The sequence below is a fragment of the Rattus norvegicus genome, chromosome 2 (assembly GCF_021556685.1).
Source record: "Rattus norvegicus strain SHRSP/BbbUtx chromosome 2, alternate assembly SHRSP_T2T, whole genome shotgun sequence".
Taxonomy (NCBI): domain Eukaryota; kingdom Metazoa; phylum Chordata; class Mammalia; order Rodentia; family Muridae; genus Rattus; species Rattus norvegicus.
In genome coordinates, this window is record NC_141535.1 from 112,368,291 (window position 1) to 112,394,036 (window position 25,746).

The 25,746-nt window shown below is 41.6% G+C and overlaps 1 protein-coding gene across 4 annotated transcripts in view; it reads left to right on the forward strand.

Annotated features, from left to right (window-relative positions):
• Pld1 (phospholipase D1) overlaps window positions 1-13,892 on the forward strand; it is a 206,309-nt gene extending 192,417 nt beyond the window's left edge. For 2 of the 4 annotated variants that reach the window (XM_087616305.1, XM_087616307.1), the window contains 2 exons: window positions 10,371-10,488; window positions 12,179-13,824. In XM_087616305.1, coding sequence (XP_087472431.1) covers window positions 10,371-10,488; window positions 12,179-12,403 — 343 coding nt within the window. In that variant the 3' untranslated portion in view covers window positions 12,404-13,824. 4 annotated transcript variants of the gene reach the window in all.
• The last annotated feature ends 11,854 nt before the right edge of the window (window positions 13,893-25,746 follow it).

Genomic DNA, 25,746 nt, shown 5'->3' on the forward strand with positions numbered 1-25,746 from the left:
CACAAGGAAATATTTCACTTTGTAAGCTGAAAATATATGTCACGTCCTTTCAGTGGTGGGTAAACTTCAGGATTCTTTTTAAAGTGGTGGACTTCTTTATACAACTTCAGTTGTATACTAATTATAGAGGGATACCATTCTTCTTTATACTTTATTTTCTCTTGTAGAAATTTAGCATACATAAAAAAATCAATATGAAGGTAAAATTTGTAATTCCTCCACCCAGTGCCAGTGATTTTTAAGCTTTATTTTTAAATTTATACATAAATTGCAAATATTTATTGAGTGCTATCTGATATTTTAGTGTAAAAATAATTATTCTGGGCATATTAATATTGCAAATGAATATGGTGGCATTTATTCCTTAACCAGCTAGATCCCCAAACAACCATACAGAGACCTTTTAGTATTTCAAGGCTTGTGACTTAACGGGGCAGACATTCAACTAGTTAACTGATCCATCTAGCCCCATCCAGCTATGGCTAGCTATACCTTCCAGATCTATAGTTATGTCCATCTCCCCTCATGTCTCCTGGAGAAAGGCTTTCCTCTTTTTCCCAGAGTTCCTTTCTTCCTTTCAGGAAGTCCCGCCTATCTCTCTGTACTGCCCAATCACAGGCTATGCCTTTTAATGACCAATTAACTGGGGGAGCAAGGTTTGCAAAACAAAAGCTGATGTATAGAAGAATTTTCTCATCTTGGGGCAATCAGATATTAGGGTATAGGATTTAGCATTTGAATACACAGCAGCACCAGACCAACCCCAACATTTTAGTACTTGTGTTTACTAAGTAATGTTTAGATTAATGTGAGAGTAACTTTAAAAATATTTAATATATGTTTGGGCAGTGCCATGTGTGCAAGAGAAGGTCAGAGAACAATCCTGGGGAATAACTGTCCATGCACCTTGTTGAGGCAGGGGTCTCTCTTGTTTCTGCCTTGCTGAGTATTCCAGATTAGCTGGCCTGCGAGCTTCTGTGCATTTCTCTTCTTTCTACTCCCAGCTCACTGTAAGAGTGCTGGTATGAACGATATGTATCACTGTGTCCAGCTTTTTCCTTGGCTTTCAAAAATTAAATTCAGGTTACCAGGCCTGCACAGCAAAGTGCTTTTCTGATGAACCATCTCTCCAATATGGGCATGCATATCTCCTCGAGCCTTTATCCTTTTATTCAGCATTCAAATCTAACATTCAAAAGTCTTTCTTCTGACTTCTGTGAAATATATGCTCCATCATCACCATCATCTAAAGTCTCCCACGAAGCCCACCAAAACTTCTTATTCATGCCTACACTAGCTCACTTCCCATTGACCAAGCTCATGTCCTGTCTCCTTCCTTACCCCAGAACTAGTAACCATCGTTCTTTGCTTAAGCATCTGTGAGCTCTTTTCCACGTTCTACCAATGAGGCCAAGCCATCCCTCTGCCTTCCTCCCTCCCTTCTTATCTGTGGGGGAATCACATTAATGTGTATAGATGAGCCACATTTTCTTTCTTCACTAGTTTTTAGTTTTACAAGTTGATGGACACTTAGTTTACTTTTGTTTTCTGGCTCCTCTGAATAATGGTGGGATGACCATGGGAGGGTACTTGTCTCTGACAAGTTGAAATAACATCTCAGAAGATAAGCCAATATTGGGATTGTGGATGAGATCATACAGTTCTACGTGTAATTATTTGATGAACCCCTGGATAGATTCCCATCCCTAGCAATGCAGTAATGGATTCCTCTGTACATCTCACAGTTTTAACATTTGACATCTAGCATTCTATTCTTTCCTGCACATGTACGTATGCGCGTGCGTGCGCGCGCGCACACACACACACACACACACACACACACAGACACACACACACACACACAGACACACACACATTGCATCTATCTTTAAAAAACAAAAATTGAATTTTTCAGGCCCTGAGCATCATCTTATTTTTAAAAATCTATTTTTTTTTTGCATGGGTATAGGTGCATGCATATGTGTATGCATGAATGCAGAAGTCAGAGGATAATTTGTGGGAGTCACTTCTCCCCTTTCACCTTTTGAGGGTCTTGCAGATCCGATTCAGGTCTTCACACTTGGAGGCAGCCAAGGCTTGGCTGACCTGCCAAGCCACCAGGCCAGTGTTTATTATCTAAATGCTACACGTGCTTTCCCATGTCAGTATTATTCTGTAACATTTTAATGATTGCACCATACTTCACATATATGCGTGCAATAATTCCTGAAAAACATACCTCCATATTGAATGTAAACTTTCACTGATATTTTATTATTTTGTGATTTTTTTTAAGGTTTTAAAAAATAATGTGTTTATTAATCCAGAGTGCTTGCTCTTTTGAGAGTTTGCATGGCCTTTTCAGGTCCTTTGCCTACTTTTCTGCGATGTTTAACTTTCTCTCAGTGACCAATAACTATTACGTATTCTGTTGACTATGGTTGATCAATTTTATTAGTCCTAATTAGGAGAAAATTATTATTTGGGGGAAATTAATCATGTATTATTAACCAAATTCGTTAATTTTTAACCTAGTTGCTAAGAGTATATTCACCAATATCCACAGTTACTTTGGATTTTGTTTTTTCTAGTTTGAGTTTTACATTTTACTTTTAACATGTGTAGTTTCATTTTTATTTTTTGACATGTTCTCACTACGTAGCCCAAACTGACCTTGAACTCAAGACCTTCTTGTCTCAGACTTTTCAGTGTTAAGTTTTCAAGTGTGCACCACCATGTCTCATAGAGTAGCTTGTTTTCAATGTAGGGAACTAATACAAGGGGTTCTAGATTATTTTCTCCCCTCAACTGGTCAAGAGGGTATGTGAGGTGGTACCATTTACCTGATTTTTAAAAACATTTATTTGTTATTTTATTTGTTTGTTTTTTGAGACAGGTTCTCCCTATGTAGCCCTGGCTAGCCTGAAACTCAGAAAAGTTCTTATATTTGGTTCCTGGAAGCTGTGATTAATTGTCTGTGCCATTATACCTTGCTAACGTGCACGCATGTGTGTGTGTGCGTGTGTGTGTGCGCGTGTGCGTGTGCACGTGTGCGTGTGTGTGTGTGTGTGTGTGTGAATGTGTTTCTGTTTGTATGTTTGTGTTTGTGTGTGTGTGTGTGTGTGTGTGTGTGTTGAGATAGGATGTAGCCCAGGATAGCCTGAGCTCACTTTGGAGTTGAGGATGACCTTGAACTTCTGATCCTTTGGTCTTTGTCTACCAAGTGCTATATGGTATGTATGTACCACCACGTTCAGAAGTTGTCTGGTGTTGAAAGCCTTTCTAGGACACTGGCAGTTACCAGGTACTTTGGCTTTCCTCCCACCTGGGTCACATCATAAATCTGTTTTCTTACAGCCAGTGTGACATCATTTTCAGTCTCATGCCTGACGATTTCAATGCTAATTTTTGTCATGCTACTTCCTCAATATCGGGCTTTTTTAAAGAACAGATTTAGCTATTCCAATTCATTTTTTCACATGAACCTTAGAACCATTTACTCAAATTCTCTCATGTCCTTAGTTTCCCTCTTAACTGACAGTATAGACGATTCATAGATCAACATAAAAATAATCGACATGTTATAATATTGAGTCATCTTACTGAAGGAGAAGACATGGACCTTAATTTATCTAGTGTTCTGTTTTCTGTCTCTGCCTCTCTCTCCCCTTTTCTCTGATGTGTGTGCATGTGCTTATACCTGTGCAGAGGCTTGTGTATGCACACACATGTGTGGAGGTCTGAAGAGAACTTCAGGTGTTCTTCTTCAGGTGCTGTCCTTTTCCCTTCCCTTCCCTTCCCTTCCCTTCCCTTCCCTTCCCTTCCCTTCCCTTCCCTTCCCTTCCCTTCCCTTCCCTTCCCTGTCTGTCTGTCTGTCTGTCTGTCGAAACAGGGTCTCCCTGGCCTGGAATTCACCCGAGGCCAGGCTGGCTCCAGCACACCATGGCTCCCTAGCCTGGAGCTCACCAGTTACACCAGGGTGTCTGGCTGACCAGCAAGCCCTGGGATCTACCTGTCTCCTCCTTTCTAGCACTGGGGTTAGCAGCACACACCACAGTGGGTTTGGCGGATTGAATTCTCACCCTCATGTTTCAGTGCAAGCCTGTAACCAGCTGAGCCATCTCCCTGGGCCCAGCTTTTGTTCCTTATCAAAGTTTTAGGATTTTATAGCAGGAGGATTAATTTTGAATAAAACTTCATTTTTCCCTCTTTATGCTGATCCTATACCTTTCATGAGAAGTTAACTCCTAGGTATGTTGTTATTTTTCCTGGCAATTTTCATACTGTCTCAAAAAGCAGCTGTCCTTTTAAAAGAAAAACTTTTTTATTGATTCTTTATGCATTTCACATCATGCGCCCCAATCCCACTCATCTCCCCATCCCTTCATGTCCACCCTCTGAGGCCTTTGCAACGCCCTCCAACAACAGAAAATAAAAGAAACGAGTAATAACAATAAAATCACCGCATCATGGAAGCTGTGGGGTGTCAGCGTGTCCCACAGGATCCACTTTGGTCCACACATCTTTACTTGGAAATGTTCATTGTGATGAGCCTTGGTTCGAGGCTCTGGCTTTGGCTACATCAATGCTGTCTTCACCAGGACTCCTCTGGGATTTCCTGATGATGCCTTGTGTTGTGGAGATTGTATAGCTGTGGATCAAGGAAGTTGTTCTTGTACAATTATCTTAACTTTACCCCGATGGCAAATACAGATAATATATTTAAAAGCACCACAAAAAAAAAAATCCTGTCAATTTTTCTTCCCTTTATTAGAAGTGTTTCCAGAGATGATGATATTGTAGCCTAGAGCACAGTTATTTTCCCACTTTAACCTGTTTTCCATCTGGGCTATTTTTGAATAGAAATGGAAAGACACATTTCAATGCAAAATCAATTGTGGAGACAGAATCAACCATCAGGGTTCTGCACTGAATGTCACAACTGTGAGTCAAACAGTCCATTAAGTCCTAGAAAGTATTCCAACTTTACAGATACGACCATCACTTCCCAGAAGCCACTGGCCACACAGGTGAGCTCAGAACGAGCTAAGAAGCTAGGGGCGAGGGATAGAAAGAGCAGAAATAACATTTGTTTGCAGTGTTTCTGCCCTCCTCCATTTCGTGGTTGAATATTAGATATACAGAGGAACAAAATCAAAGTCATTTTCTTTTAAACCTTGTTCTCAGAAGGTCACCCAAGCTTCTGCAGATATTTAAGTTATTCAATTTCATGCAGTTCAGTGCTGACAGGAGAGAGAGTCTAGAAATGGAGTAGCACTGACTTTAAACTAGTTTTCCTACAAACAGGCCTGTAACTGAGAAATTGGTGGATCCATTATTTCACTTCTTATTTTATGATTAAACTCATGGGAATACCCCAGGCTTAGTTTCAAGCTCCTTATATATGTCCTAAACAAATGGTACTATTAAATCCAAATAATTAATTCTAATTAACTCATTGTCATAGGCCCTCTGTCCTTCAGACTTAGCTCAGTAAAGTTTTGCTTGAATTCTCAGCAGCCTGCCAGGGGTGTGCAAACATCCTTGCTTGGGTCCTCATTCTAAAGTTATTCTCATGTAAGCTACGGGAAAACATCATTTGAAGTAGAAATAGAATTTGAGGTTACGGAACTCAAGAATCGGTGTGGACATCTGGTGCCAGTTCCACTTGTTTCAAAGAGATTTTGTGTAGCAGGACAAGTGCAGCCTGAGATAGAAAGGAATTGCCTTTAACTCCCCTGAAATAGACCAAACTTCTGCAAGTTGTGGGTGAAGGCACACAGAGAGTGCGTGGGTAGCACAGCCTTTCTTGGAATAATTCCAAATATTCTTTAACGCAGGAATTTGCATTCTGGAATGCCGCCTAATGATAGTAAAACAAAAACCACCAACTGTTACATATTATGTCTAAATTACATCCGTTGTGATTTTTGCTCATCATCATAAGAAATTGGACACCACACAAATGGCCATCATAAAATAATCAGTTAGAGAAACTGTGCATGCTGGGAATCTCAGCAATCATTAAAAATGATGTAAGTCCGCATTTGCTTAGATAACAGAGAGGACAACTGAATGATGTCCACATTATTAAACTAAGTGGTCTATGTGTTGGTTAATTTTCTTGATGTGAGGAGAAAGTATCTGACAAGGTGCAGGTTAAGGAAGGGAGGGGTTTACTTTAGCTCGAAGTTCAGGAGGTACAGGCCGTCCATTGTTGTGGGAAAGCAAAGCAACAGGAACATGAGTTGTCTGGTTCTATCATTTCCCTCCTCAGGAAGTGGGGAGAGAAAGAGGGAGAGAGGGGAGAAAGATGGAGGAGGGAGGGAGGGGGAGGCGGAGGGGGAGGAGAGGAGAGGAGAGATCAATACTCATTGCAGCAACACTTTTCCTTCAGTAAAGATTCATCTCATGAAGGCTCCACAGTGGTCTAAAACAGAACCTCCCACTGCCAATCACATGTTCATTCACATGTCTCATGGGGGACAGTTCGTATGTAGATCACAGAAGTCAGTTTTTATGTGAATTTGACAAAACTCTCTTTGATGGTCTGCATATGCTTGGCCCAGGGAGTGGCACTGTTTAGAAGTGTGGCCTTGTTGGAGTAGGTGTGTCACTGTGGGTGTGGACTTTAGGATCCTAATCCTAGCTGCCCGGAAACCAATATTCTGATAGCAGCCTTCAGATGAAGATGTAGAGCTCTAAGCTCCTCCTGCACCATGCCTGCCTGGACGCTACTATGCTCTCACCTTGATGATAATGGACAGAATCTCTAAACCTGTAAGCCAGCTCCAATTAAATGTTACCCTTATAAGAGTTGCCTTGGTCACGGTGCCTGATCACAGCAGTAAAACCCTAACTAAGACTCTCTCTTTGACCTATTTTCCTGTGGTTATGGGATTCTGTGCCATCTGGCTGCTCTCTAGCATAGGCCATCGAGTCTCTTCCCTGTGGCTGCGCTGGCTCAGCTTCACTGTTTACCTTCCATCCTCTGAAGGAGCTCTTTACAAGAATGTCTTTGTGGCCATATAAACTAGGGTAATTTGAAAGTTTGTATTTCCAGTCAACCCTTCTCTTCCAAACTTTAGCAAAATTCCTATCAGTCTAGACCCCTTGTGTGCTTAAGTGATGGGTCAACAGGCTGGCTCAGTTGATTTCCTGGTCTTTTCACGTTCACTGGGCTTACCCACAGGTTCTCCATCTCGGCAGATGCCAATCCACTTATCTGTCAGTTGTCCTCTGTGCTAACATTTTCCTCTCAGCCTTCATCCACTCTACTTAAATGCACTGCTCCCTAGACCACAGCTGCTATCTCATCTGACCTACGCTGCTGCCAGGGCTCCTCTTTGGTTCTGTTGGAACTCTTGCCCATACAGTCTGTTTTTAGTGTGTGTGTGTGTGTGTGTGTGTGTGTGTGTGTGTGTATAGAGATAGAATGAGTCATTGATTGACTGATTGATGGATTGATTGTGTCTCATTCTGTAGCCCTGCCTGGTGGTCTAGAATTCACTGTGTATACCAGCCTGCTCTTGAATTTGCATCAATCCTCTTGCCTCTGCTTAGGAGTTAGACTTTACTTCCTAAGCCAGATCCTATCATTCCTCTATCTGATGCCTTCTCATACATTTAACATTAAAACTGGCCTTTATGGCCTATGTTCTAGTCATTTTGAAGTTAGCATAGGCCTTTGTGGTGCTCTCTGAATACATAAGGCATATGAAAGAAAGGCTTTGTGTAAGCGATAGCACTTACTGAAAGAGGGACTCCTGATACCATCAATAGGAATGCATCAGGTTGGATTGGAGAGATCTCAGCAAGACTGAGGATGAGACAAGTTTATTTCAAGCAGTCAGACTTTTTATACACTTATAAAAACAAAATACAGTGGTGGTTGTCCTGATATAATGGCATTACAAGCTAGACAGGGCATGTAAAAATCAATGTCCAATACTTACTGTTTAGCCAAGTTCTGTATGCTTCACCAACAGCTAAGAATACAGACACACAGGTGGCCTGTGTTGTTTTATTGCCAGAGGGAGTTTCTCAGGTTCTCAGGAAGTGCCCGGGAGTTGCAGATTCAAACATAAAAAATACCTCACAGCATGACTCTTAAGGCAGTTACACCAGGCCAATGCCATGATCCCTGCAGCTTTTGACTAATTTTCATTCATTCATCCTCCCTCCCCCTCCCTCTCTCCCTCCCTCCCTCCCCCTCCCTCTCTCCCTCTTTCTCTCTCTGTCTCCTATATCTATATATCTATATCTATATATGTTATATAAAAATATTGTCTTAGTATTTTACTGGTGTGAAGAGTTCCCATGACCAAGGTAACTCTTATAAGGACAACGTTTAATTGGGGCTGGCTTACCGGTTCAGAGGGTCATTCCATTATCATCAAGGCTGGAGCATGGCAGCATCCAGGCAAGCATGGTGCAGGAGGAGCTGAGAGTTCTACATCTTCATCTGAAGTCCATTAGGAGAAAACTATCTCCCACATAGTTAGGAGGAGTGTCTTATTGCCCATTTCCACAGGGAGACACTTCCTCCAACAAGGCCACATCTACTCCAACAAGGCCACATCTACTCCAACAAGGCCACACCTCCTAATTGTGCCATTCCCTGGACCAAGCATATTCAAACCACCACACATATCTTACTGTGTATATATGTGTGTCTTAGTCAGGTTTCTCTAGAGTTACAGAATTATGGGTAGTCTCTATATAGTAAGGGAATTTGTTGATGACTTACAATCTGTAGTCTAACTCCCTAACAATGGTCAGCAGCAGCTGTGAATGGAAGTCCAAGGATCTCTCAGTGGTTCAGTAAACCCCAGATCCAGGCATGGTATATACTACCTTTAATCTGGGACTGTGTGTGTGTGTGTGTGTGTGTGTGTGTGTGTGTGTGTGTGTGTGTGTGTGTGTGTGTTTTGCTTATATGCATGTATGTGCACCATAAGAGCACCTGCTACCCATGGTGGTCAGAAGAGGGTTCCATATCCCCTGGGACTGGTGTTGTAGATGGTTGTGAGCCACGTAAAAGGTGCTGGGAACTGAAGCATGGTCCTTTGCAAGAGCAATGAGTGCTCTTGATCTCTAAGCCACTGAGTGCTTTTTAATCTTAATTTCTTTAAGAATGTGGGTAATTATATTATGTCAATATGGTTCTAAAACCTATCTTATTTTTGTTTGGTGATTTCTAGTGTCTTAGTAATATATATTTAGTTTGTGACTTATGAGGATAGCCAAGCTGTAATCTCTCAAATAATCTGCCTTCTATTAGTAACAAATGGACCTGTTGAGAATAAAAGGGACATAAATTATTGCAGGTATACATATGGTCAGGGGAAAATGGTGGGACAGTCACAGGCTGCCCAGCCTTACCTTCAGTATCAGAGGAGAGGAGCTATGAAAGATTTGACCTCGTTCTGAATCACAAAACATTGCAGCAACCTTGTCCAGCTTCTGTGTAATGGTGTTTGCTCTATCTTATTGTATTTTATTTTGTTGTGTTTGGTTGTTCTTTCTTAGAACCCTGTCCTTGTCTGATGCAAGTCAGAAAGGGAGTGGATCCAGAGAGAAGGGACCTGGAAGAGCAGAAGGAGGGAAACTATAATTGGGATATATCATATGAGAAAACAGTCTATCCTCAATAAAAGGAGTAATCGTTTTTTAAAAATCGCATGTGGGGTTGTAACCAGGGGTAGATGGGAAAAGCCCCCTGGCCACAACCATCTCTCCCTCCCAACACGTACCCTATCTGTAACAATGATAACTCGTTCTTCGCCAGCACTCACCATTTCTTCATTTAGCAGATGAACTTTACTTCTCAAAGTTAACTATGTAGAGGGATACCATGGTTTCTTACTTCTATATCCAAGAGCTGAGCATGGGGCTTGACCCAAAGATGAGAAGGAAGAGAAAAGGGTAGAATAAGATCAGAAGGAGACCGGGAGCTTGGTGAGAGAAGATTAAGCAGAGAGGGAAAAGAGAGGTCCAGTCACCTGGAGTCGCTTGGACCTGGTTGGAGTTCCAGCTTTATCTCTTACCAGCTTTATGAATTGGAACAGATTTTTATAATCTCTCTCACTTTTATTCCTTTATCTGTAAAGTGGGCATAATCACTTTCTTTTCATAGAGTTCTGTACCCTTTAGTGAGCTAGTTCTCAGGCCAATGTTTGGGGGTAACCTTCATGATCAAGGCCATACTACAAGGATGCTTTTAGAAAAATAACTGAAGTTTTAATGAGTTTAATGGCTTCCTTCTCTTCCCTTGCAAAAGATCTCTGTCCCCGACATTGAGCTGCCTTGTTGCTACCACCGGAAACTTTTAACCTCAGTCACTAAATTCAAAGGCTCTTGTGTTTCAGGCTTGTCCTGGGTTATCTTTCTGACCCAAGTGAGGACATTCAGGATCCTGTAAGTGACAAATTCTTCAAGGAGATTTGGGTTTCAACGGCAGCTCGAAATGCTACCATATATGATAAGGTGAGGCTTACTTACCCCTCCTCCTGCTTGTCTTCATTCTCATCATGGTTTTATTGATACAGATAGAATATTTTTAGTATAAAAGAATCAAGATAGCTTTATGTTATGAAACCATTTCTTTAAAGACATTGAAAAACAAAGATCAAAGGGCTAGGGAGGTAGCTCAGTGGCCCGGCATGTGCCTAGCATGCACAAAGCCTGGACTCAGTCCCCAGCACTGAAAAACCAACAAAACATCAGAGGTTTTATAAGGTATCATTTAGAAGAGGCATTAGTGACACCCTATAGAATGCAGAGCTCTCATCACATGCATCACAGGCATATATGACTGACCAGTCTGAGAAGGCATTTAGTGACAAAGAGAAGGTAGACAGATAGGATCCAAAGACAAGCACACCTATGCTCAACCCATCTCAGCTGGTGATCAGTGGTGTACCTGTGTGCCATGGCTTGACAGTCTGAGCCTTTCCTTCATCCTGTGGTTATTAAAGAGTTAAGTATTATTTGATGGTGGAATAGGTTACTTCAGGAAAAAGCTAGATTTGTTGGCTATCTGTGCAGTTGGGTAAGAACACACCCTCCTTTGTGTCTCCCAAAGCCTCCTTTCTGCACAGATGTGTCGTCTCCTTGGTAAATCAAAACAGTTACTCACATTTGCTTTATGGTCATCCTGCAGACTCCAGGTTATGGTTGAGCAGGCCATGTGCCAACAGTACATTACAAACATTATACACCCTGGTCTGTTGGGGAGAAGCAGAAAACATTTTGGTCCTAATGGGATCAATCTGGACATGACACTGGAATTTTGTGTCTTAGCTATAGGAATGATGTTGATTCTGTAGGTACCTGTCCTTGTTTTTATGTAACACCTACTAATATTTGCAAGGGTAAAGTGCTATGATGTCTGAACCATATGGCAGTTAGCAAAAGGTTATACATACATACATACATACATACATACATACATACATACAAAACACTCAACATGTTGACATATGTGTCTTTCAAAATGAAAAATTAGAGAAAACAGAACTTGCCGTTTTCCCCTTTGACAAGAATCTTCAGTGAAATTCGAGTAGGGCTATTATTTTAAAATTTCCTTCCAACAAGTGTTTGTTACTGCTCTCTTGACTTTATTCTGTGGGTAATAGCACTGAGATAAGAATGTGGGTGTCGGGCTGGGGATTTAGCTCAGTGGTAGAGCGCTTACCTAGGAAGCGCAAGGCCCTGGGTTCGGTCCCCAGCTCCGAAAAAAAGAACCAAAAAAAAAAAAAAAAAGAATGTGGGTGTCATGTTTTAAAATGGAAACAGATGAACAGATTTTTAGCAAATAAAACTGCAACTAAGGTTGGTTGGGTTGGTTGAAACCAGGACTTCCTACATAGCTAGTCCTACACTTATAATTCTCCTGCCTCAGCTCCCATGTGCAGGATTACAGGCATGTGTCACTTTACCCAGCTATAAACAATAACCCATTTGGCTTGTGCTTTGACATAAAATTAATGTTTCATTAAACAAAGGTTTTGCCTGTTGGAATGAATATCCTCCATAAGGAACACAGGCTTTTTTTTTTTTTTTTTTCTTGGAGCTGGAGACCGAACCCAGGCCCTTGCGCTTGCTAGGCAAGCGCTCTACCACTACAGGCTTGCTTTTAAACGAATCGCTCAGTTTCTAATCTGTATCTTAACAGGTCTTCCGGTGCCTTCCCAATGACGAAGTGCACAATTTAATCCAGTTGCGGGACTTTATAAACAAGCCTATATTGGCAAAAGAGGACCGCCTTCGTGCCGAGGAAGAACTGAGGAAGATCCGTGGCTTCTTGGTGCAGTTCCCCTTCTACTTCTTATCAGAAGAAAACCTGCTGCCTTCCGTTGGAACCAAGGAAGCCATTGTGCCCATGGAGGTTTGGACTTAAGATAAACCTTTTGTAGTTGAGGGTCTTCCAACCTGAAGACTACAGTATATGCTGACTTCTAAGGACTTCACAGCCATAGCCAGGCCTGATGTCCTCCTGTGAACTGGTGTAAGGATGCTGGACATAAACAGGGCTTCATCACTCCTCCGACTTGTCCTTGAGAAAAGTGGCTACATCCTGTTGATAGCATATGCTCAAATAATACCAAACATGGAGACAAATTCCGTGATATATTTCAAAACCCATTCCCTTTGCTAACAAGAATCTGTCTGTAACTTTGATCCGGGTTGCCAAACGTTGCCTGAGCACTGCTGTTCTTCGCTGATGTCCGTTTACACGCTGGGGCCCACCTTGTCATCCATACAGCACTGTTTACAAGATTGCTTATCAATGAAAGACATTGGAGAAGCTGCCTTGAGGGTCCTCAAGGATCCAGGTGATGCCTGTACCCAACCTGGTCCTGATGTGAGCTTATTTACCACGCCAAAACTTTTCTCTCTGTTCTTTTTCAGTCACTGTAGGGACAGAACAGGCTTTGCCTACCTACCCACACTAGGCACTTCTTAACAACAGGCAGGCATTAAGTCCTAATACTGAAGAAGATTCCAGTTCCCAGAGATGCTGCCCAGCTGTGTCCTTGTCATCTGATAACATTTGTAAACATGTGCAGCGCATGTCAATACATAGCAACCAGATAAGCACAGATGGAGCCTCCAAGGTGTCAGTGGGAACCCAGTTCAGATAAAGGACAATATTCCTGACAGTCTGTCCTTCTTAGCCACTGGATTGATAGAAAAAAAGTTGATTCTCTCCACTGTAAGTCCAGTGGATGTTAATTTGTCTTCCAACTGAATCAAAGGCTTTATAATGCCCTTTTCCTAAGAAACATGAGTCTAACCTGATTTACCCTTCAGTTTTCCACTAGGCCTTCTTCAGGGGAAAAAGCAATGATTATACAAGATCTCTCCTTTGCTTGTACTGTCAACTACATAGTAACATTCCAACATAGCTTCCAAAGAAGCGATAATTCACATTGTTCCAATGGGATATCCACATTCCCTTTCAGATGGTATTGTGTCCTTTGTAGACCAAATTTCAGAGTTCCCCTTGTATCATGGGAGTGTCTGTGGGTGCCTGGAAGCCTGGAGCTTATGCACGTGAGATAACTATGTGACTGTAACCAAAAGGGGTCACTGGAGTAAAATCTCTTCAAAGCAGCTCCCGACCCATGTTTTCATGAATAAATATGCTGGTTTAAAAGATGACACAGGACCACAAAGCCAGTGATGTGGATTAGTAACAGAGCAGCAGTCACATCCAAAGGAGGATGTCACCCCTGAGGAACACTGTACAAATGAGGTGGGATTTGTAATCAACAATGGAAATTAACATGTTTTTATGAATAAATAACTTATTTCTTATATGGCCAAGGATGATAAAATTATTTCATTCTATAGGTATGGTGAATAAAACACTTTATGCAGATAAAGATCTGATTACATTTAAAATAGTCAATGTATATGGAAGGCTTGTTGTGTTTTATTTAAAAAATTTTTTTTAAAAACTTAAAGCAGTCAAAGAAATGGTTCTTGATTTTTGTAGACAATGTTCTCATAAGGCCATAAAGGGCTGGCACAGTTCCCTAGTAAATCATTTAACTGACCTTCCCCATTGTGCAGCTGAGGAAACATTGGAGATGTAGGCCTGCCCAGTGCAGCCCAGAGTAGCTTAAGGGGCTGATGGTGTGGCATATTGTGAAATGAAAATATCTGCTTTTAAAGTGCTTTTGGAAGATGATTGTGTCTGTAGGTGGTCAAATTATGGAGAGTTAATTTACATAAGAGCTTGGGCAAATTAATATATCATAATTTTACACGACAAGCTGAGAAATCATTTGCCAGTAAGAATTTAGAGAATTGATTTTCTGTGTGTGTGTGTGTGTGTGTGAGAGAGAGAAAGAGAGAGAGAGAGAGAGAGAGAGAGAGAGAGAGAGAGAGAGAGAGAATGAATGAATATGAATTCTGGAGCTGGAGCCATGGCTCAGTTGGTAAAGTATATGAATGAGGCCTTGCTTACTGACTCCTGGAACCTGTGTAAAAAGGTGGGCAGGGTGGATGCGTCTGTGACCCTAACATTAATGGGGAGGAGACAAGGGAGGCCCAGCATTGTGGGCCAGCCAGTCTAGTCATTAGATAAGCTCTAGATTCAGTGAGAGACACTGTTTCTAAAACAAGATGGGAACTGTAGACAGAATATCTTGTACATTGTGTGGATGAATCACCTGTCAATTAAAAGACCTATAGCCTATGGCTTAGGCAGAAAAGAGAGGTGGGTCATCTGGGAGGGAAAAAAGATTCTGGGATAGAGCCAGGTGCCTGGGTAGATGTAAGGAGACAGGCTTGGTACCCGAGTACAGGAAACCAGTCACGTGGCAGAATGTAAGTTAAAATACAATGAAATGAAATAAAATCAATAGATCTTTAGTTATGATCTAGTCAGTGAAAAACCTAGCTATATGGCCAAGGTATTTGTAAATATATTTTAAGTCTGAGTCTTGTTTCTGGGAGCATGTGGCTGGGAGGAAGAACCTGGACCTAACTTCTACAAAATGGTGCTCAATTTATGGCAATTCAAACCCAAGATTACACCCTAATGATGCCTGGATAAAAAGTGGGAAGAGCCAAGAGGCTAGCTGGACAAGAGGCCTGATCTTTTTTAAACAAACAGACAAAACCTTAAATGTACTATATAGGTTTTTTGCTTAATAATAGTTAGGAATGTTCTTAGTAATTTAAAAATTAAATACACATCAGTCTTAAATTTATATAAAGACAAAGAGGAATATAGGTTTATATATCCACCTATCAATAGATATTAATCTCCAAAGAAAGAAAAAAAGGGAATTAATATGACTATTTTCAAGGGCATATAGATAATAAATAAATCAAGACCTTTTTTCTCTATACTTTGGGGACAAAGGCAGGGACAGATAGGTTTCTTGTGAGTTCGAGGCCAGCCTAATCTACAGAGCACATCCAAGTCAGCCTGAGCTACAGAGAGGAACCCTGGATCAATAAATAAATAAATTAATAATAATAATAATAATAATAATAGTTTTAAATTACCAAAATGAGGGTGTCAGGCACAAGTCCATCCCAAGGGCTACATCCCAAGGGCTACACCCTCATGACTTCTAAATAATGACCCTCTTGAGTCCCATCTCCAGGCACACTGGAGGTTAGGGGTTCAGAAGAATTTGGAATACAAGCATTAAGTGTAAAACAAAGTTCTGAAATCAATCCTGTTTTACTCACACTTATACATCCCTGACAATCTCTATTTGAACCCTACTGTTGTTCTGTTGCCCTCCCTACCTCAGATTTGGCATGCTAGTGTTTGAATTGCTGCCACTCTGAGTGATGGGTGAGAAGGATCTGCCATGTTTCCTCAGCCCCTCATCCTCTCTTCCATGAAACGAGGGGAAGGGGACTCCAAGTGAATTCATGAATATACCTTCATTTCCTTGGAAGTCTATCTGAGGTCAGTTTCTCTTGGTTTTAGATTTGAATTGGGCTGACCCAGGCCTCAGCCTTGGAGACTCAAATCTCCGTGCTCAGTTGTCTGTCATGGAATAAAAACCTGTGAAAATGAGTGTGTGTGTGTGTGTGTGTGTGTGTGTGTGTGTGTGTGTGTGTGTGTGTGTGTGTGTGTTCCCTTTATTTGTTTTAAGGCAGAATCTCTCTGAAACTGGAACTTGCCATTTTGACTAGAATGGTTGGTTAACAAACCCCAAAGATCCACATGTCTCTGCATGTGTGTTGGCAACTAGCTTTTTCATGGGTTTTAGGCCTCTAAACTCAGGCCCTCCAAGCAGCCAAAGCCACCTACCTCTCACCCACTGAGTCATCTTCTCAGCCCCAATTTGGATGAGAAGGGCAAGTATCCATAATGTGATCCCTAATGATAATTTACACATGAAATATTCCTGCTTCTCACTTGAGATTGAAAGGATTCACCGTAACCAGGCAATGTGCCTGTAACTCCAGCACTTGGCTGGTGGATGCAGAAGGGTCATCCTGCTATATAGTGAGGTCAATGCCAGCCATGGCTACTTAAGACTAGTTCCCCCTTTCCCCCTCATTTCATGGAAGAGACAATAAAGGGGGCTGAAGAGACATGACAAATCCTCTCCACCCATCACTCACAGTGACAGCAATTGAAACACTTAACATGTCAAATCTCAGGCACAGATGCCAATAGAACAACAAAAACCTAGAAGCATCAACTTTCCATGGCTTAATTTAGATTTATTTCATCTTTCCTTTTTACCATTTATGACTATTAATTCCAAAAGCAATCAAGCACTGTATAAAGGGAAATTTTATAAATGCAACAATCATTTTAAATTTCAAGTTTTAAAGTCAGGTGGGATTGCAGTCCAACCAAGCTATGGATTTGATTGCCTTCTGTCTCTAAGAAACAGCCATTTTCACTTTATTCTAGATAAATGAACTTCTCTGTGTATTGTCCTAGCCCGACTGGGTTCTAGGAAGCTGAACATTGTGTTCTTCTCCTGACTATTCTACTAAATTAGTCACAGGAAATGAAATGGGCCCCAAACACTCATCTACCAGTGTTTTAAAAGCAATGCTGATGCCCTGCAGCTGGACTGTGCACTCCATGATACCAACAGCAAATGTCAAGTGGTGGCCAGACTTCTGCTTGAAGGTTTGTCAATCAAGACTGATCTCCTAATTTTGATAATTGATTTTTATTTGAAGACTGCCACACACACAGCCTTACACACCTACACGACACCCCATAAACAATACGTGTTTTGTTTCTAGGGAAAGGTGTTCGGGCCCTTCTACAGAAGATCCATGCTGACCACCTTGACCAACAGACTCAGTTGACTTTTCATTTTCTCCATCATTCCAATTGTTCAGGCTCCCTGTCCCAGGGCCCAGAATTTTGCAATGTGTTTGTCTTAGGACCGTAGCCACATCCCACTGTGAACAAGATTCACATGGTTTGGGTTCTAGAACGAGATGTGCTTGGCTGAGGCATGCTTCTCCAGATGAGCACTTGTATGCTGTGGCTGGACATGTGTGTAGCTGGAGCATTACATGGCCTGAGCTTGTCTTCTGAGAACTGTGATCAGGACATCTGTGTTCTTGAGCAAGCCATCTCCGGGGCACTGCAGATAATACGGGGTTCTGGCTTTGCTCTGGACCAGTGCTTTCTGTACATGGTACCTTGGCTAGGTTTGTTTGTTTGTTTGTTTTAGGATACAACTATGCATTCATTACATAGTCCTCATTTTATGGGAGGGTTTCTCAACTAGAGTCACTAGGTTTGAGATAGAGATGGGACTCTGTAACTCTGACTTTCTCCTATACTTTTGAGTTGAGACTCCCAAGGAAAAGCCAAGTTCAGAATCACAGCATTCTCTATAATCACAGGCTTCTTCCATGGGTCGTACCATGACCCAGTGACTAACTCCATCCCTAATCCTTTTAGACTAAATCTTTATTTTAGTCTAAAAGATGATGTCTTAGGGTTTCCATTGCTGTCAAGAGACATTATGATCAAGACAAGTCTTATAAAGGATGACATTTAATTAAGGCTGGCTTATAGGTTCAGCAGTTCAGTCCACTATCATCATGGCAGGAAGCATGGAACTGTACAGGCGGACATGCTGAGAGTTCTACATCTTGATCTGAAAGCAGTCAGGAGGAGACTGTCTCCTGGATGGCTAGGAGGAGGCCCTCAAAGCCCATTTCAGCAAAGCCACACGTACTCCAACAAGGCCATACCTATTCCAACAATGTCACACCTCCTAATAGTGCCACTCTCTGGGCCAAATATATTCAAACCACCACAGATGAATATGGCATCAATGAAGACCTATTGATCAATATGCCATCATGGTGCTTCGGGTACTCCAGTGAATGAGCCAGATCAGGGTGTCCCCTGTGCTTAGCTTAGCAAATAAGGTTATTTCCATTCTCAATAACAGTGCCCAGAATAAGAGGCAACTGAATGTATATGGAGAAAACAGCTAAGACTGGAGTGTGAGGGGCAAGATTCTCTGAGGATATCAGGCAAAGAGACAGTCATCACCCCAATGGTAACTGCTTACATTAGGGACTTTCTGGGCTATAGCCTCATCTCAGCATGCCACACTGTCATTTATTCAACTGTGTTATAGTCTGTGCAGTCTACCCTTTGCTCCCCTTTCAACTCCGTTCTATAAAGAGGTACAGGAATGTCTTCTCCAAGGTCATTTTGACATTTAATTTCTGTTGAATCAACATGAAGAGATGGAGCCTTCCTGAAGAGGTTATTAAACCATCATGGCTCTGCCATTATAAATGGATTGATGGTATTATCAAAAAGCATGTCAGAAACAAGCGCAGGGTCATTAAGACAACATATCCAATCCAATATTCTCTTCCTATCTTGAATAAGCTCATAGCCTGTCTGCCATGTCCTAAGGTAGCAAACTCTGACCAGATGATGACATATGCTCCAGGACTTTCCAGGCGCCAATACTGTGGGCATGTTAACTTGTATTTATGAATTGCTCATAGTGTCTAGTAGTAGAAAGTAGAATAAGACAGCAATCAAATGCCAGTAATCTCTAGAGGCTCTAAACTAGAAGGAAGGCAGACATAGGTGATTGAGGTAAGGAGATACCAGATGTCTTTGTCTATATTTTTATTATGCAGCCATTGCTGATGGTAGAAAAGAAGTCCAAACCGATGTTTCATTGGAAAGGGAGAGAGAGAGAGAGAGAGAGAGAGAGAGAGAGAGAGAGAGAGAGAGAACTTCTGAAATCCCTCTTTACTTGTTTTAAGTGCTTGGGGATGAAGCCCAGGGACTCCTCATGATGCAAGCAAGGTCATCGTTATGAGGTACATTGCCAGATCACCTTTATACATTTATTTAAAGAACAGGGATTCCTACTATTTTACATGATCTTCCCTGGTGCAAAGATTGTAAGCAAGGCTCACAGGCTACACCTAGCTCATAGATATGTTTAGTTAGTCATGCAATGCTGTCTAACACAGAGAATTAGTTAACAAAGTCTGATTCCCACAAGAGACGAATAGCTCTTGCTTGTATGTGGGCATCTGCTGGCCAGGTCACCAGAGTGCTTTGACCATTAGCCTTTGAGAGTCAGACTTGGGACTATGTTTGGCAGACATAAATTGGTGCTGAGACAGTCCCCATGTTTCCACTCAGACTCCCAGAGAACCACAGCATCCTATCCTAGTGTCTTAGAGCAATGCCACTGTGAGAGGGAGAGAGAGGCCATGTAGAGAATGAGGATGGGATGACAGCCAGCGTCCACTGCCAGATGCAGTGATGAGGCCCATGCAAGGGCATACTGATCAGCCAAACTGCCTAGGAATCCAGCCAAGGGATTTCTCAGCTAACCAGCCCAAACTGACTCACAGAACTAGGAACAAGTAAAACTGGAACTGTCTTAATGGTTTGTGGCACCACAGTAGGTCATGGATAGAGACAAATTTTATTAGCGCATTCTGTTTTTCCTTTTGTACATTTAATTTCTCTATGACCTCAAGTTATTCAGCTTCTAGTCCCACTGCCTGGACTAACCCACACAATCTTTCATGCTTTTTGTTAATGTATAATATATTTACAACAGATGAATATATCACAAAGGTCTAAATTGATGAGTTTTTGCAAGCTTAATGAACATGCATTATTAGAACCCAAGACAAGAGGGGATGAGAGAAAAAATAAAGGGATTGAGACAGGAAGGAAGGAAGCAAAAAGCAAAAGGAAGGAGAAAGGGAACATGGAGAAAAGAGGGAAGAAAAAGAAAACAAGGAAAGGGAGTGCTCCCTGCTTGCCTGAATTCACAACCATCTCTCCTGTCAGATCCCATCCTTAAATCAGAGATCCTTGATGATCATTCTGGGGAGGCGAGACCAAATGTCAAGGTGGTAGTAATTTACCCCTGTAAACTCACAAATTCACAAGTTAGACTTGGGTGAAACTTCTTCTTTGAGCTGTCACTGCTTTTCTACCTTGAGTGGATAGAGTTGGATAATAGAAAAGTCAAACACTGTTCCTTTCGAACTTTCCCTCACACAAGTCCAGTCAGCTGTCATGAGTCAGAGAAAGGTATGGAGGAGAAGGAAGACACTTTCCAGGGGTGATGCTTTCAACGTGAGAACATCTGCCCTTCATGGCTTTAAGCAACCAGATGCAGGCTGAGGGCTTATGCAGTCTGGCATCGACAGCATCAGGTAGAATGAACATCTACCATGAAAGTTAATATAGCCATTATGAGAAATGCATGGCTTCATCAAAGAATTAAGCATAAAACTGTCTACAATCTAGCAATCCAATTCTTTTTTTAATTTTTTATTAGATATATTTCTTTACTTACATTTCAAAGGTTATTCCCCTTCCCAGTTTCCTGTTCATAAGTTCCCATTCCCTCCCCTCCCCCATATAGGAATTCCCCCTATACATCTCCCTTACTGCCCCCCCATATTCCCCTGCACTGGGAGTCCAACCTTGGCAGGACCAAGGGCTTTCCCTTCCATAGCAATCCAATTCTTTTGAGAATATATATATATATTCTTAAATATATATCTATATATAAACTGTACTGTGGTTTAAATGAGAAATGTCCTAGGCTCACATATTTGAACACTTGCTTCCCAGTTGGTGACACTGTTTGGGGAGGTTGTGGAACCTTTAGAAGGCATACCCTTGCTGGAGGATGTCTATCACAGGAGGCAGCGCTTGACGGCTTGATAGCCTTGTCTCACTTCCTGTTCTCTGTCTCAGTTTCCTGTGTGTGGATGAAAATGTGATTATTCAACTTCCCATTCCTGCTGCCAGGCCTTCCCAGTCTTTCTGAACTTTGTCCCTCTAGAACAATAGCCGATATTAACTGTTTTCTCCTCTGTGGTGCTTGTCAAGGTATTTTTAACACAGCAACAAGAAAGCAACTAATACAGTTCATCAAAGAGGTGCTCCTGTTTGAGTTTACTACAGTACTATTCACCAAAGCTAAGGTATAGAATCAACCTAAAGGTCTACAATGGTCTTGATTGTCAACTCAACTACCTCTGGAATTAACTAAAACCCAAGGTGCTGGGCACTCCTCTAAGGGGTTTTCTCACTCAGATTACTTAAAGCAGGAAACCTGCCCTAAATCTGGGCAGCACTTTCTGAAGGCAGACCTGCTCAAAGGCCATAGAACGAGGAGTCTTCTGCTCTTTGCCTGACTGCTCTCACTCTTTTTTGGCAAGTTCATCTAACCTGTTGCTGCTGTCGATATTAAGTTACAATCTATTCAAGGTTTCAGTGAAGATTGAAAACCATCTGCTCCCCAGGACTCCAGCGTCTAGACCAGGACTGCAGAGTCATCCACCCTCACGGTCTGAACAACTACGGGATTCTTAGCCTTTCTAAAATTCTTTTCTTTTTCCTAAGATTTATTTATTTATTTTGTATGTGAGTACACTGTAGCTGTCTTCAGACACACCAGAAGAGGGCATTGGATTCCATTACAGATGGTTGTGAGCCACCATGTGGTTGCTGGGATTTGAACTCAGGACCTCTGGAAGAGCAGTCGGTGCTCTTAACCACTGAGCCACCTCTCCAGCTCCGATTCTTAGCCTTTCTGCCTTGATAGCCATTGTGGAATTAGATGAACCACAGCCCGTTAGTCTAATCAATATAATCAAATAAATATGTCTGATCATTATAGCATTTCTATTCTTTTAGATTCCCCTGACTAATACAGTGTCCACAGACGAGTAGGTTAGTGAAATAAAACATGTATACACATATATCACCCTACACAGGCACATTGTGTTGGCTGGAGTCATTTGGGAAGAAGGACCCTCAATTAAGAAAATTATCATCTTAGGGGGCTGGGGATTTGGCTCAGTGGTAGAGCGCTTACCTAGGAAGCGCAAGGCCCTGGGTTCGGTCCCCAGCTCCGGAAAAAAGAACCAAAAACAAAAAAAAAAAAAAGAAAAGAAAAGAAAATTATCATCTTAAAATTGGTCTGTGAGGAGAAATGTGGGGCATTTTCTTGGTTGATGATTAATATGGGAACGTCCAGTTCACTGGTGGGGGGTGCCTGGCCTGGGATGGTGGTCCGAGGATGTATAAGAAAGTAGGCTAAGCAAGTTACGAGGAACAAGCCAGTAAGTTGCTTTCTTCCGTGGCCTCTGCTTCGGTCCCTGCCTTAGGTCCCTGCCTTAGGTCCCTGCCTTAGGTCCCTGCCTTAGGTCCCTGCCTTAGGTCCCTGCCTTAGGTCCCTGCCTTAGGTTCCTGCCTACGTTTCCTTCAGAGATGGAATATGATGTGGAATTTTAAGTGGAAATAAGGCCTATTCTTATTAAATTACTTTTGATCATGTTGTTTTATCACCGCAACAGAAACTCTAAGATGCACACACATGCATGCAACATGCAGGTGCACATGTTATTATAAAAAAGGAAATTCCGCCATTTGTGGCAATGTAGATCGATAGAATGTGGTTGTCAGAAACCAGGCATGGAAAGCATGGGAAAGAGTTGGTCACTGGGTACAAACTTTCAGTTAGAAGATGAAGTTCTAAGACTCAGATGTACAGCATGGGGCTTGTGGTTTGAAAATGGCCCCCATAGAGTAGCAGTGAGTGACTTTCTCTTGATTGGTTGGCTCTATCTCCAGGGAGGTGGGTGCCTTTGTGATTATGTGATTATGTGGTTGTGTTTTGGCAGAATTTGCAGGACTTTTGCTGATTAACAACACTTGGCTCAGGCTAGGCAATGGTCAGCTTCCCTGTTGGCTGTCCATGAGGGGTAGTTTTTCTGGGAATTGACTTGGTTTGGACTTTTTCAGTTCTGGGAAACAAAAACTTAGGCCTATTCTCCCAAACTTCCAGTTTGCAGCCTGTCATGGAGTCAGCCTGGCCCTGACTGAGTCCTCTCACTTATATATTTGAATACTTGTTCTCCAGTTGATACAGCTGTTTGGGAAAGATTAAGAGCTGTGGCCTTATTGGAGGAAGCATGCATGTCTGTCTGTCTGTCTGTCTGTCTGTCTGTCTGTCTGTCTGTCTGTCTCTCTCTCTCTCTCTCTCTCTCTCTCTCTCTCTGCCTTCTATTTGCAGGTCAAGATGTGAACTCTTATCTCTTCCTTTGCTCTGTCATCATGGACCCTAACCATCTGAATCCATAAGCCAAATTAAACACCTTGGCCAATGTGTTTTTTTCACATTAGAAAAATGTGATAATTCCACATTTTCACAATAGAAAAGTAACTAAGACAGGGCTATCATAAATAACTACCACTCTTTTATATTTAAGAGGTTAGATCTTAAATGCTTTCTCCTCCAAGTACTCATGTGAGACGATGTGTACGTTTGGCCCATCATGTTGTTTATCTAAATATGAACAATTTATTCAATTTTAAGATTTCTTTATTTTTATGTGTGTAACTATTTTTTTCTGTCTATCTGTCTGATCATCTGTGTTTTGTATGTGTGCTTAGTATCCATGGAGACCAGATGAGGGTGTCAGATCCTGTGGAACTGGAGTCACAGACAGTTAGAACCACCCTATGAGTGCTGGGAACCATGGCTCTGCAAGAGCATCAAGGGCACTTGGCTACTGAACTGTCTCTCCAGCCCCAATATACACAGCTTTTGTTTGTCACCTTCCCTAAGAAACCTAGTGTGTGTGTCGGGATGTTATAATATATAATTCTTTTCCATCTAGAAGTGGCTTGTTTCCCCAAAGGTGCTATCGTCCTTTTCATATTCATTTTAAGTATATTAGAAAGCTGAGCCTGTTGTTCTGAGGAGCTAAAAAATGAACTAAAGGTTACCATCTCTCCCCTCTCTTCCCTGAGCTAATAATACGTGGGGCTCATTAGACCCATCCATAAAGCTCGGAGCAGAATCCAAAGAAATAGGATCTATTTTTATAATAGAGTAATGCAATAAGAAGTGGATTTTCTAAATCTTTCGTTGGTATTTAAAAAGCCTCAGTTGTTATTTTTAAAATGTAAAATGTTGTTAACATTATGATAATGGAATTAAATGTCAGGTCAAAAATCTCATTTAAAAGATTATGAAAAATTAAAATGAGGCAGTTTCCCCAATGGTATTTGGCTACCCACTTTCCAGACAACAGGCAGAAGGGCTGGCTTAGAATTGTGTCAGAAAACTCTCAGGCAAATGCTCTGGTGAATTAGGAGAAGCAACAAAAGAAGTCCCTGCCAGTCCAGACTTGTTATTTCCTGAGCCCCTCTTTTGATGTTTTCTCATTCATAAGAAAGTTAGCATTGAGTTCTCAGGTTTGCAAACTAAAATGAGGCAGCTTGGATCTCTGTCTCTCCCTTTCTCTAACTCCTACTGTTCTGCTCAGAACAATGGCTTAGCTCTACACAGACCTCTCTCTGTTTTCAGACTAGTCTGGGATTGCCACTGGATGGTGCCCTTATCATTTTCATTTGCCTAAATTTTTAATATTTAGAGTTATTTTCCAGTCTTCTCTCTTTATCATTGGGTAAACTCTGCACATGGGACATCACCTCAAAGAACTCAGTTACTCCTGGTCTAACCACTCAGGGTCTATCAAGAGTTTGTTTCTTGCTTGATTTGGTTTTAGCTCTTTAACCGAGTAGTTCCCCTCTCCCTTGCCACAAGGAACATTTAAGTGTATTTTATGTTTATCTTCTCACTTTAATATGTTCTTTCAAACTATATAATGTTTTGAACATTTTGTTTACACAAACACATTTGTTACATTGTACTTGTAACACAGAACTGTACCAAGATTCAGCTCCTCCAGACAGGCAGCTCTGTCCTTTCACATTAAGTCATGGGGTTTTGTGTTGTGCAATTAGCACATTTCTACTCACCAATTTCTCAACACTTGACACCCGAGTTACGGCCAACTATGCACCATCAGAAACACACTGAAGTAAACTTCTTCATATGATGTGGCCGCTGGAGTGATCTCGTGATATGGTAGCCGGCCTCTGCAAGAATGAATGATCCAAAAGCCATATGTCTTTCCTTATCTAGTCTTGGAAGTCACAAATTATCAAACGCATGGCATTCTGAGTGTTATACTTGTCATCGAGAGAGCAGTATGCATCTGTATGAACTGCAGGAGTGGGGAGCGTGGGAGTCTGCGTGGAATCTAGCTGCCTACATCCATATGATCTCCTTTTCACACTAGAGCACTTACTTCTTCAACACTGTGTATTTCTTTCCCACTCTCTTCATGAGTTGATTACTTCTTGGAAGTATTCTGCTTCCTCAGTGTGCATTTTCTTTCCATGTTTAA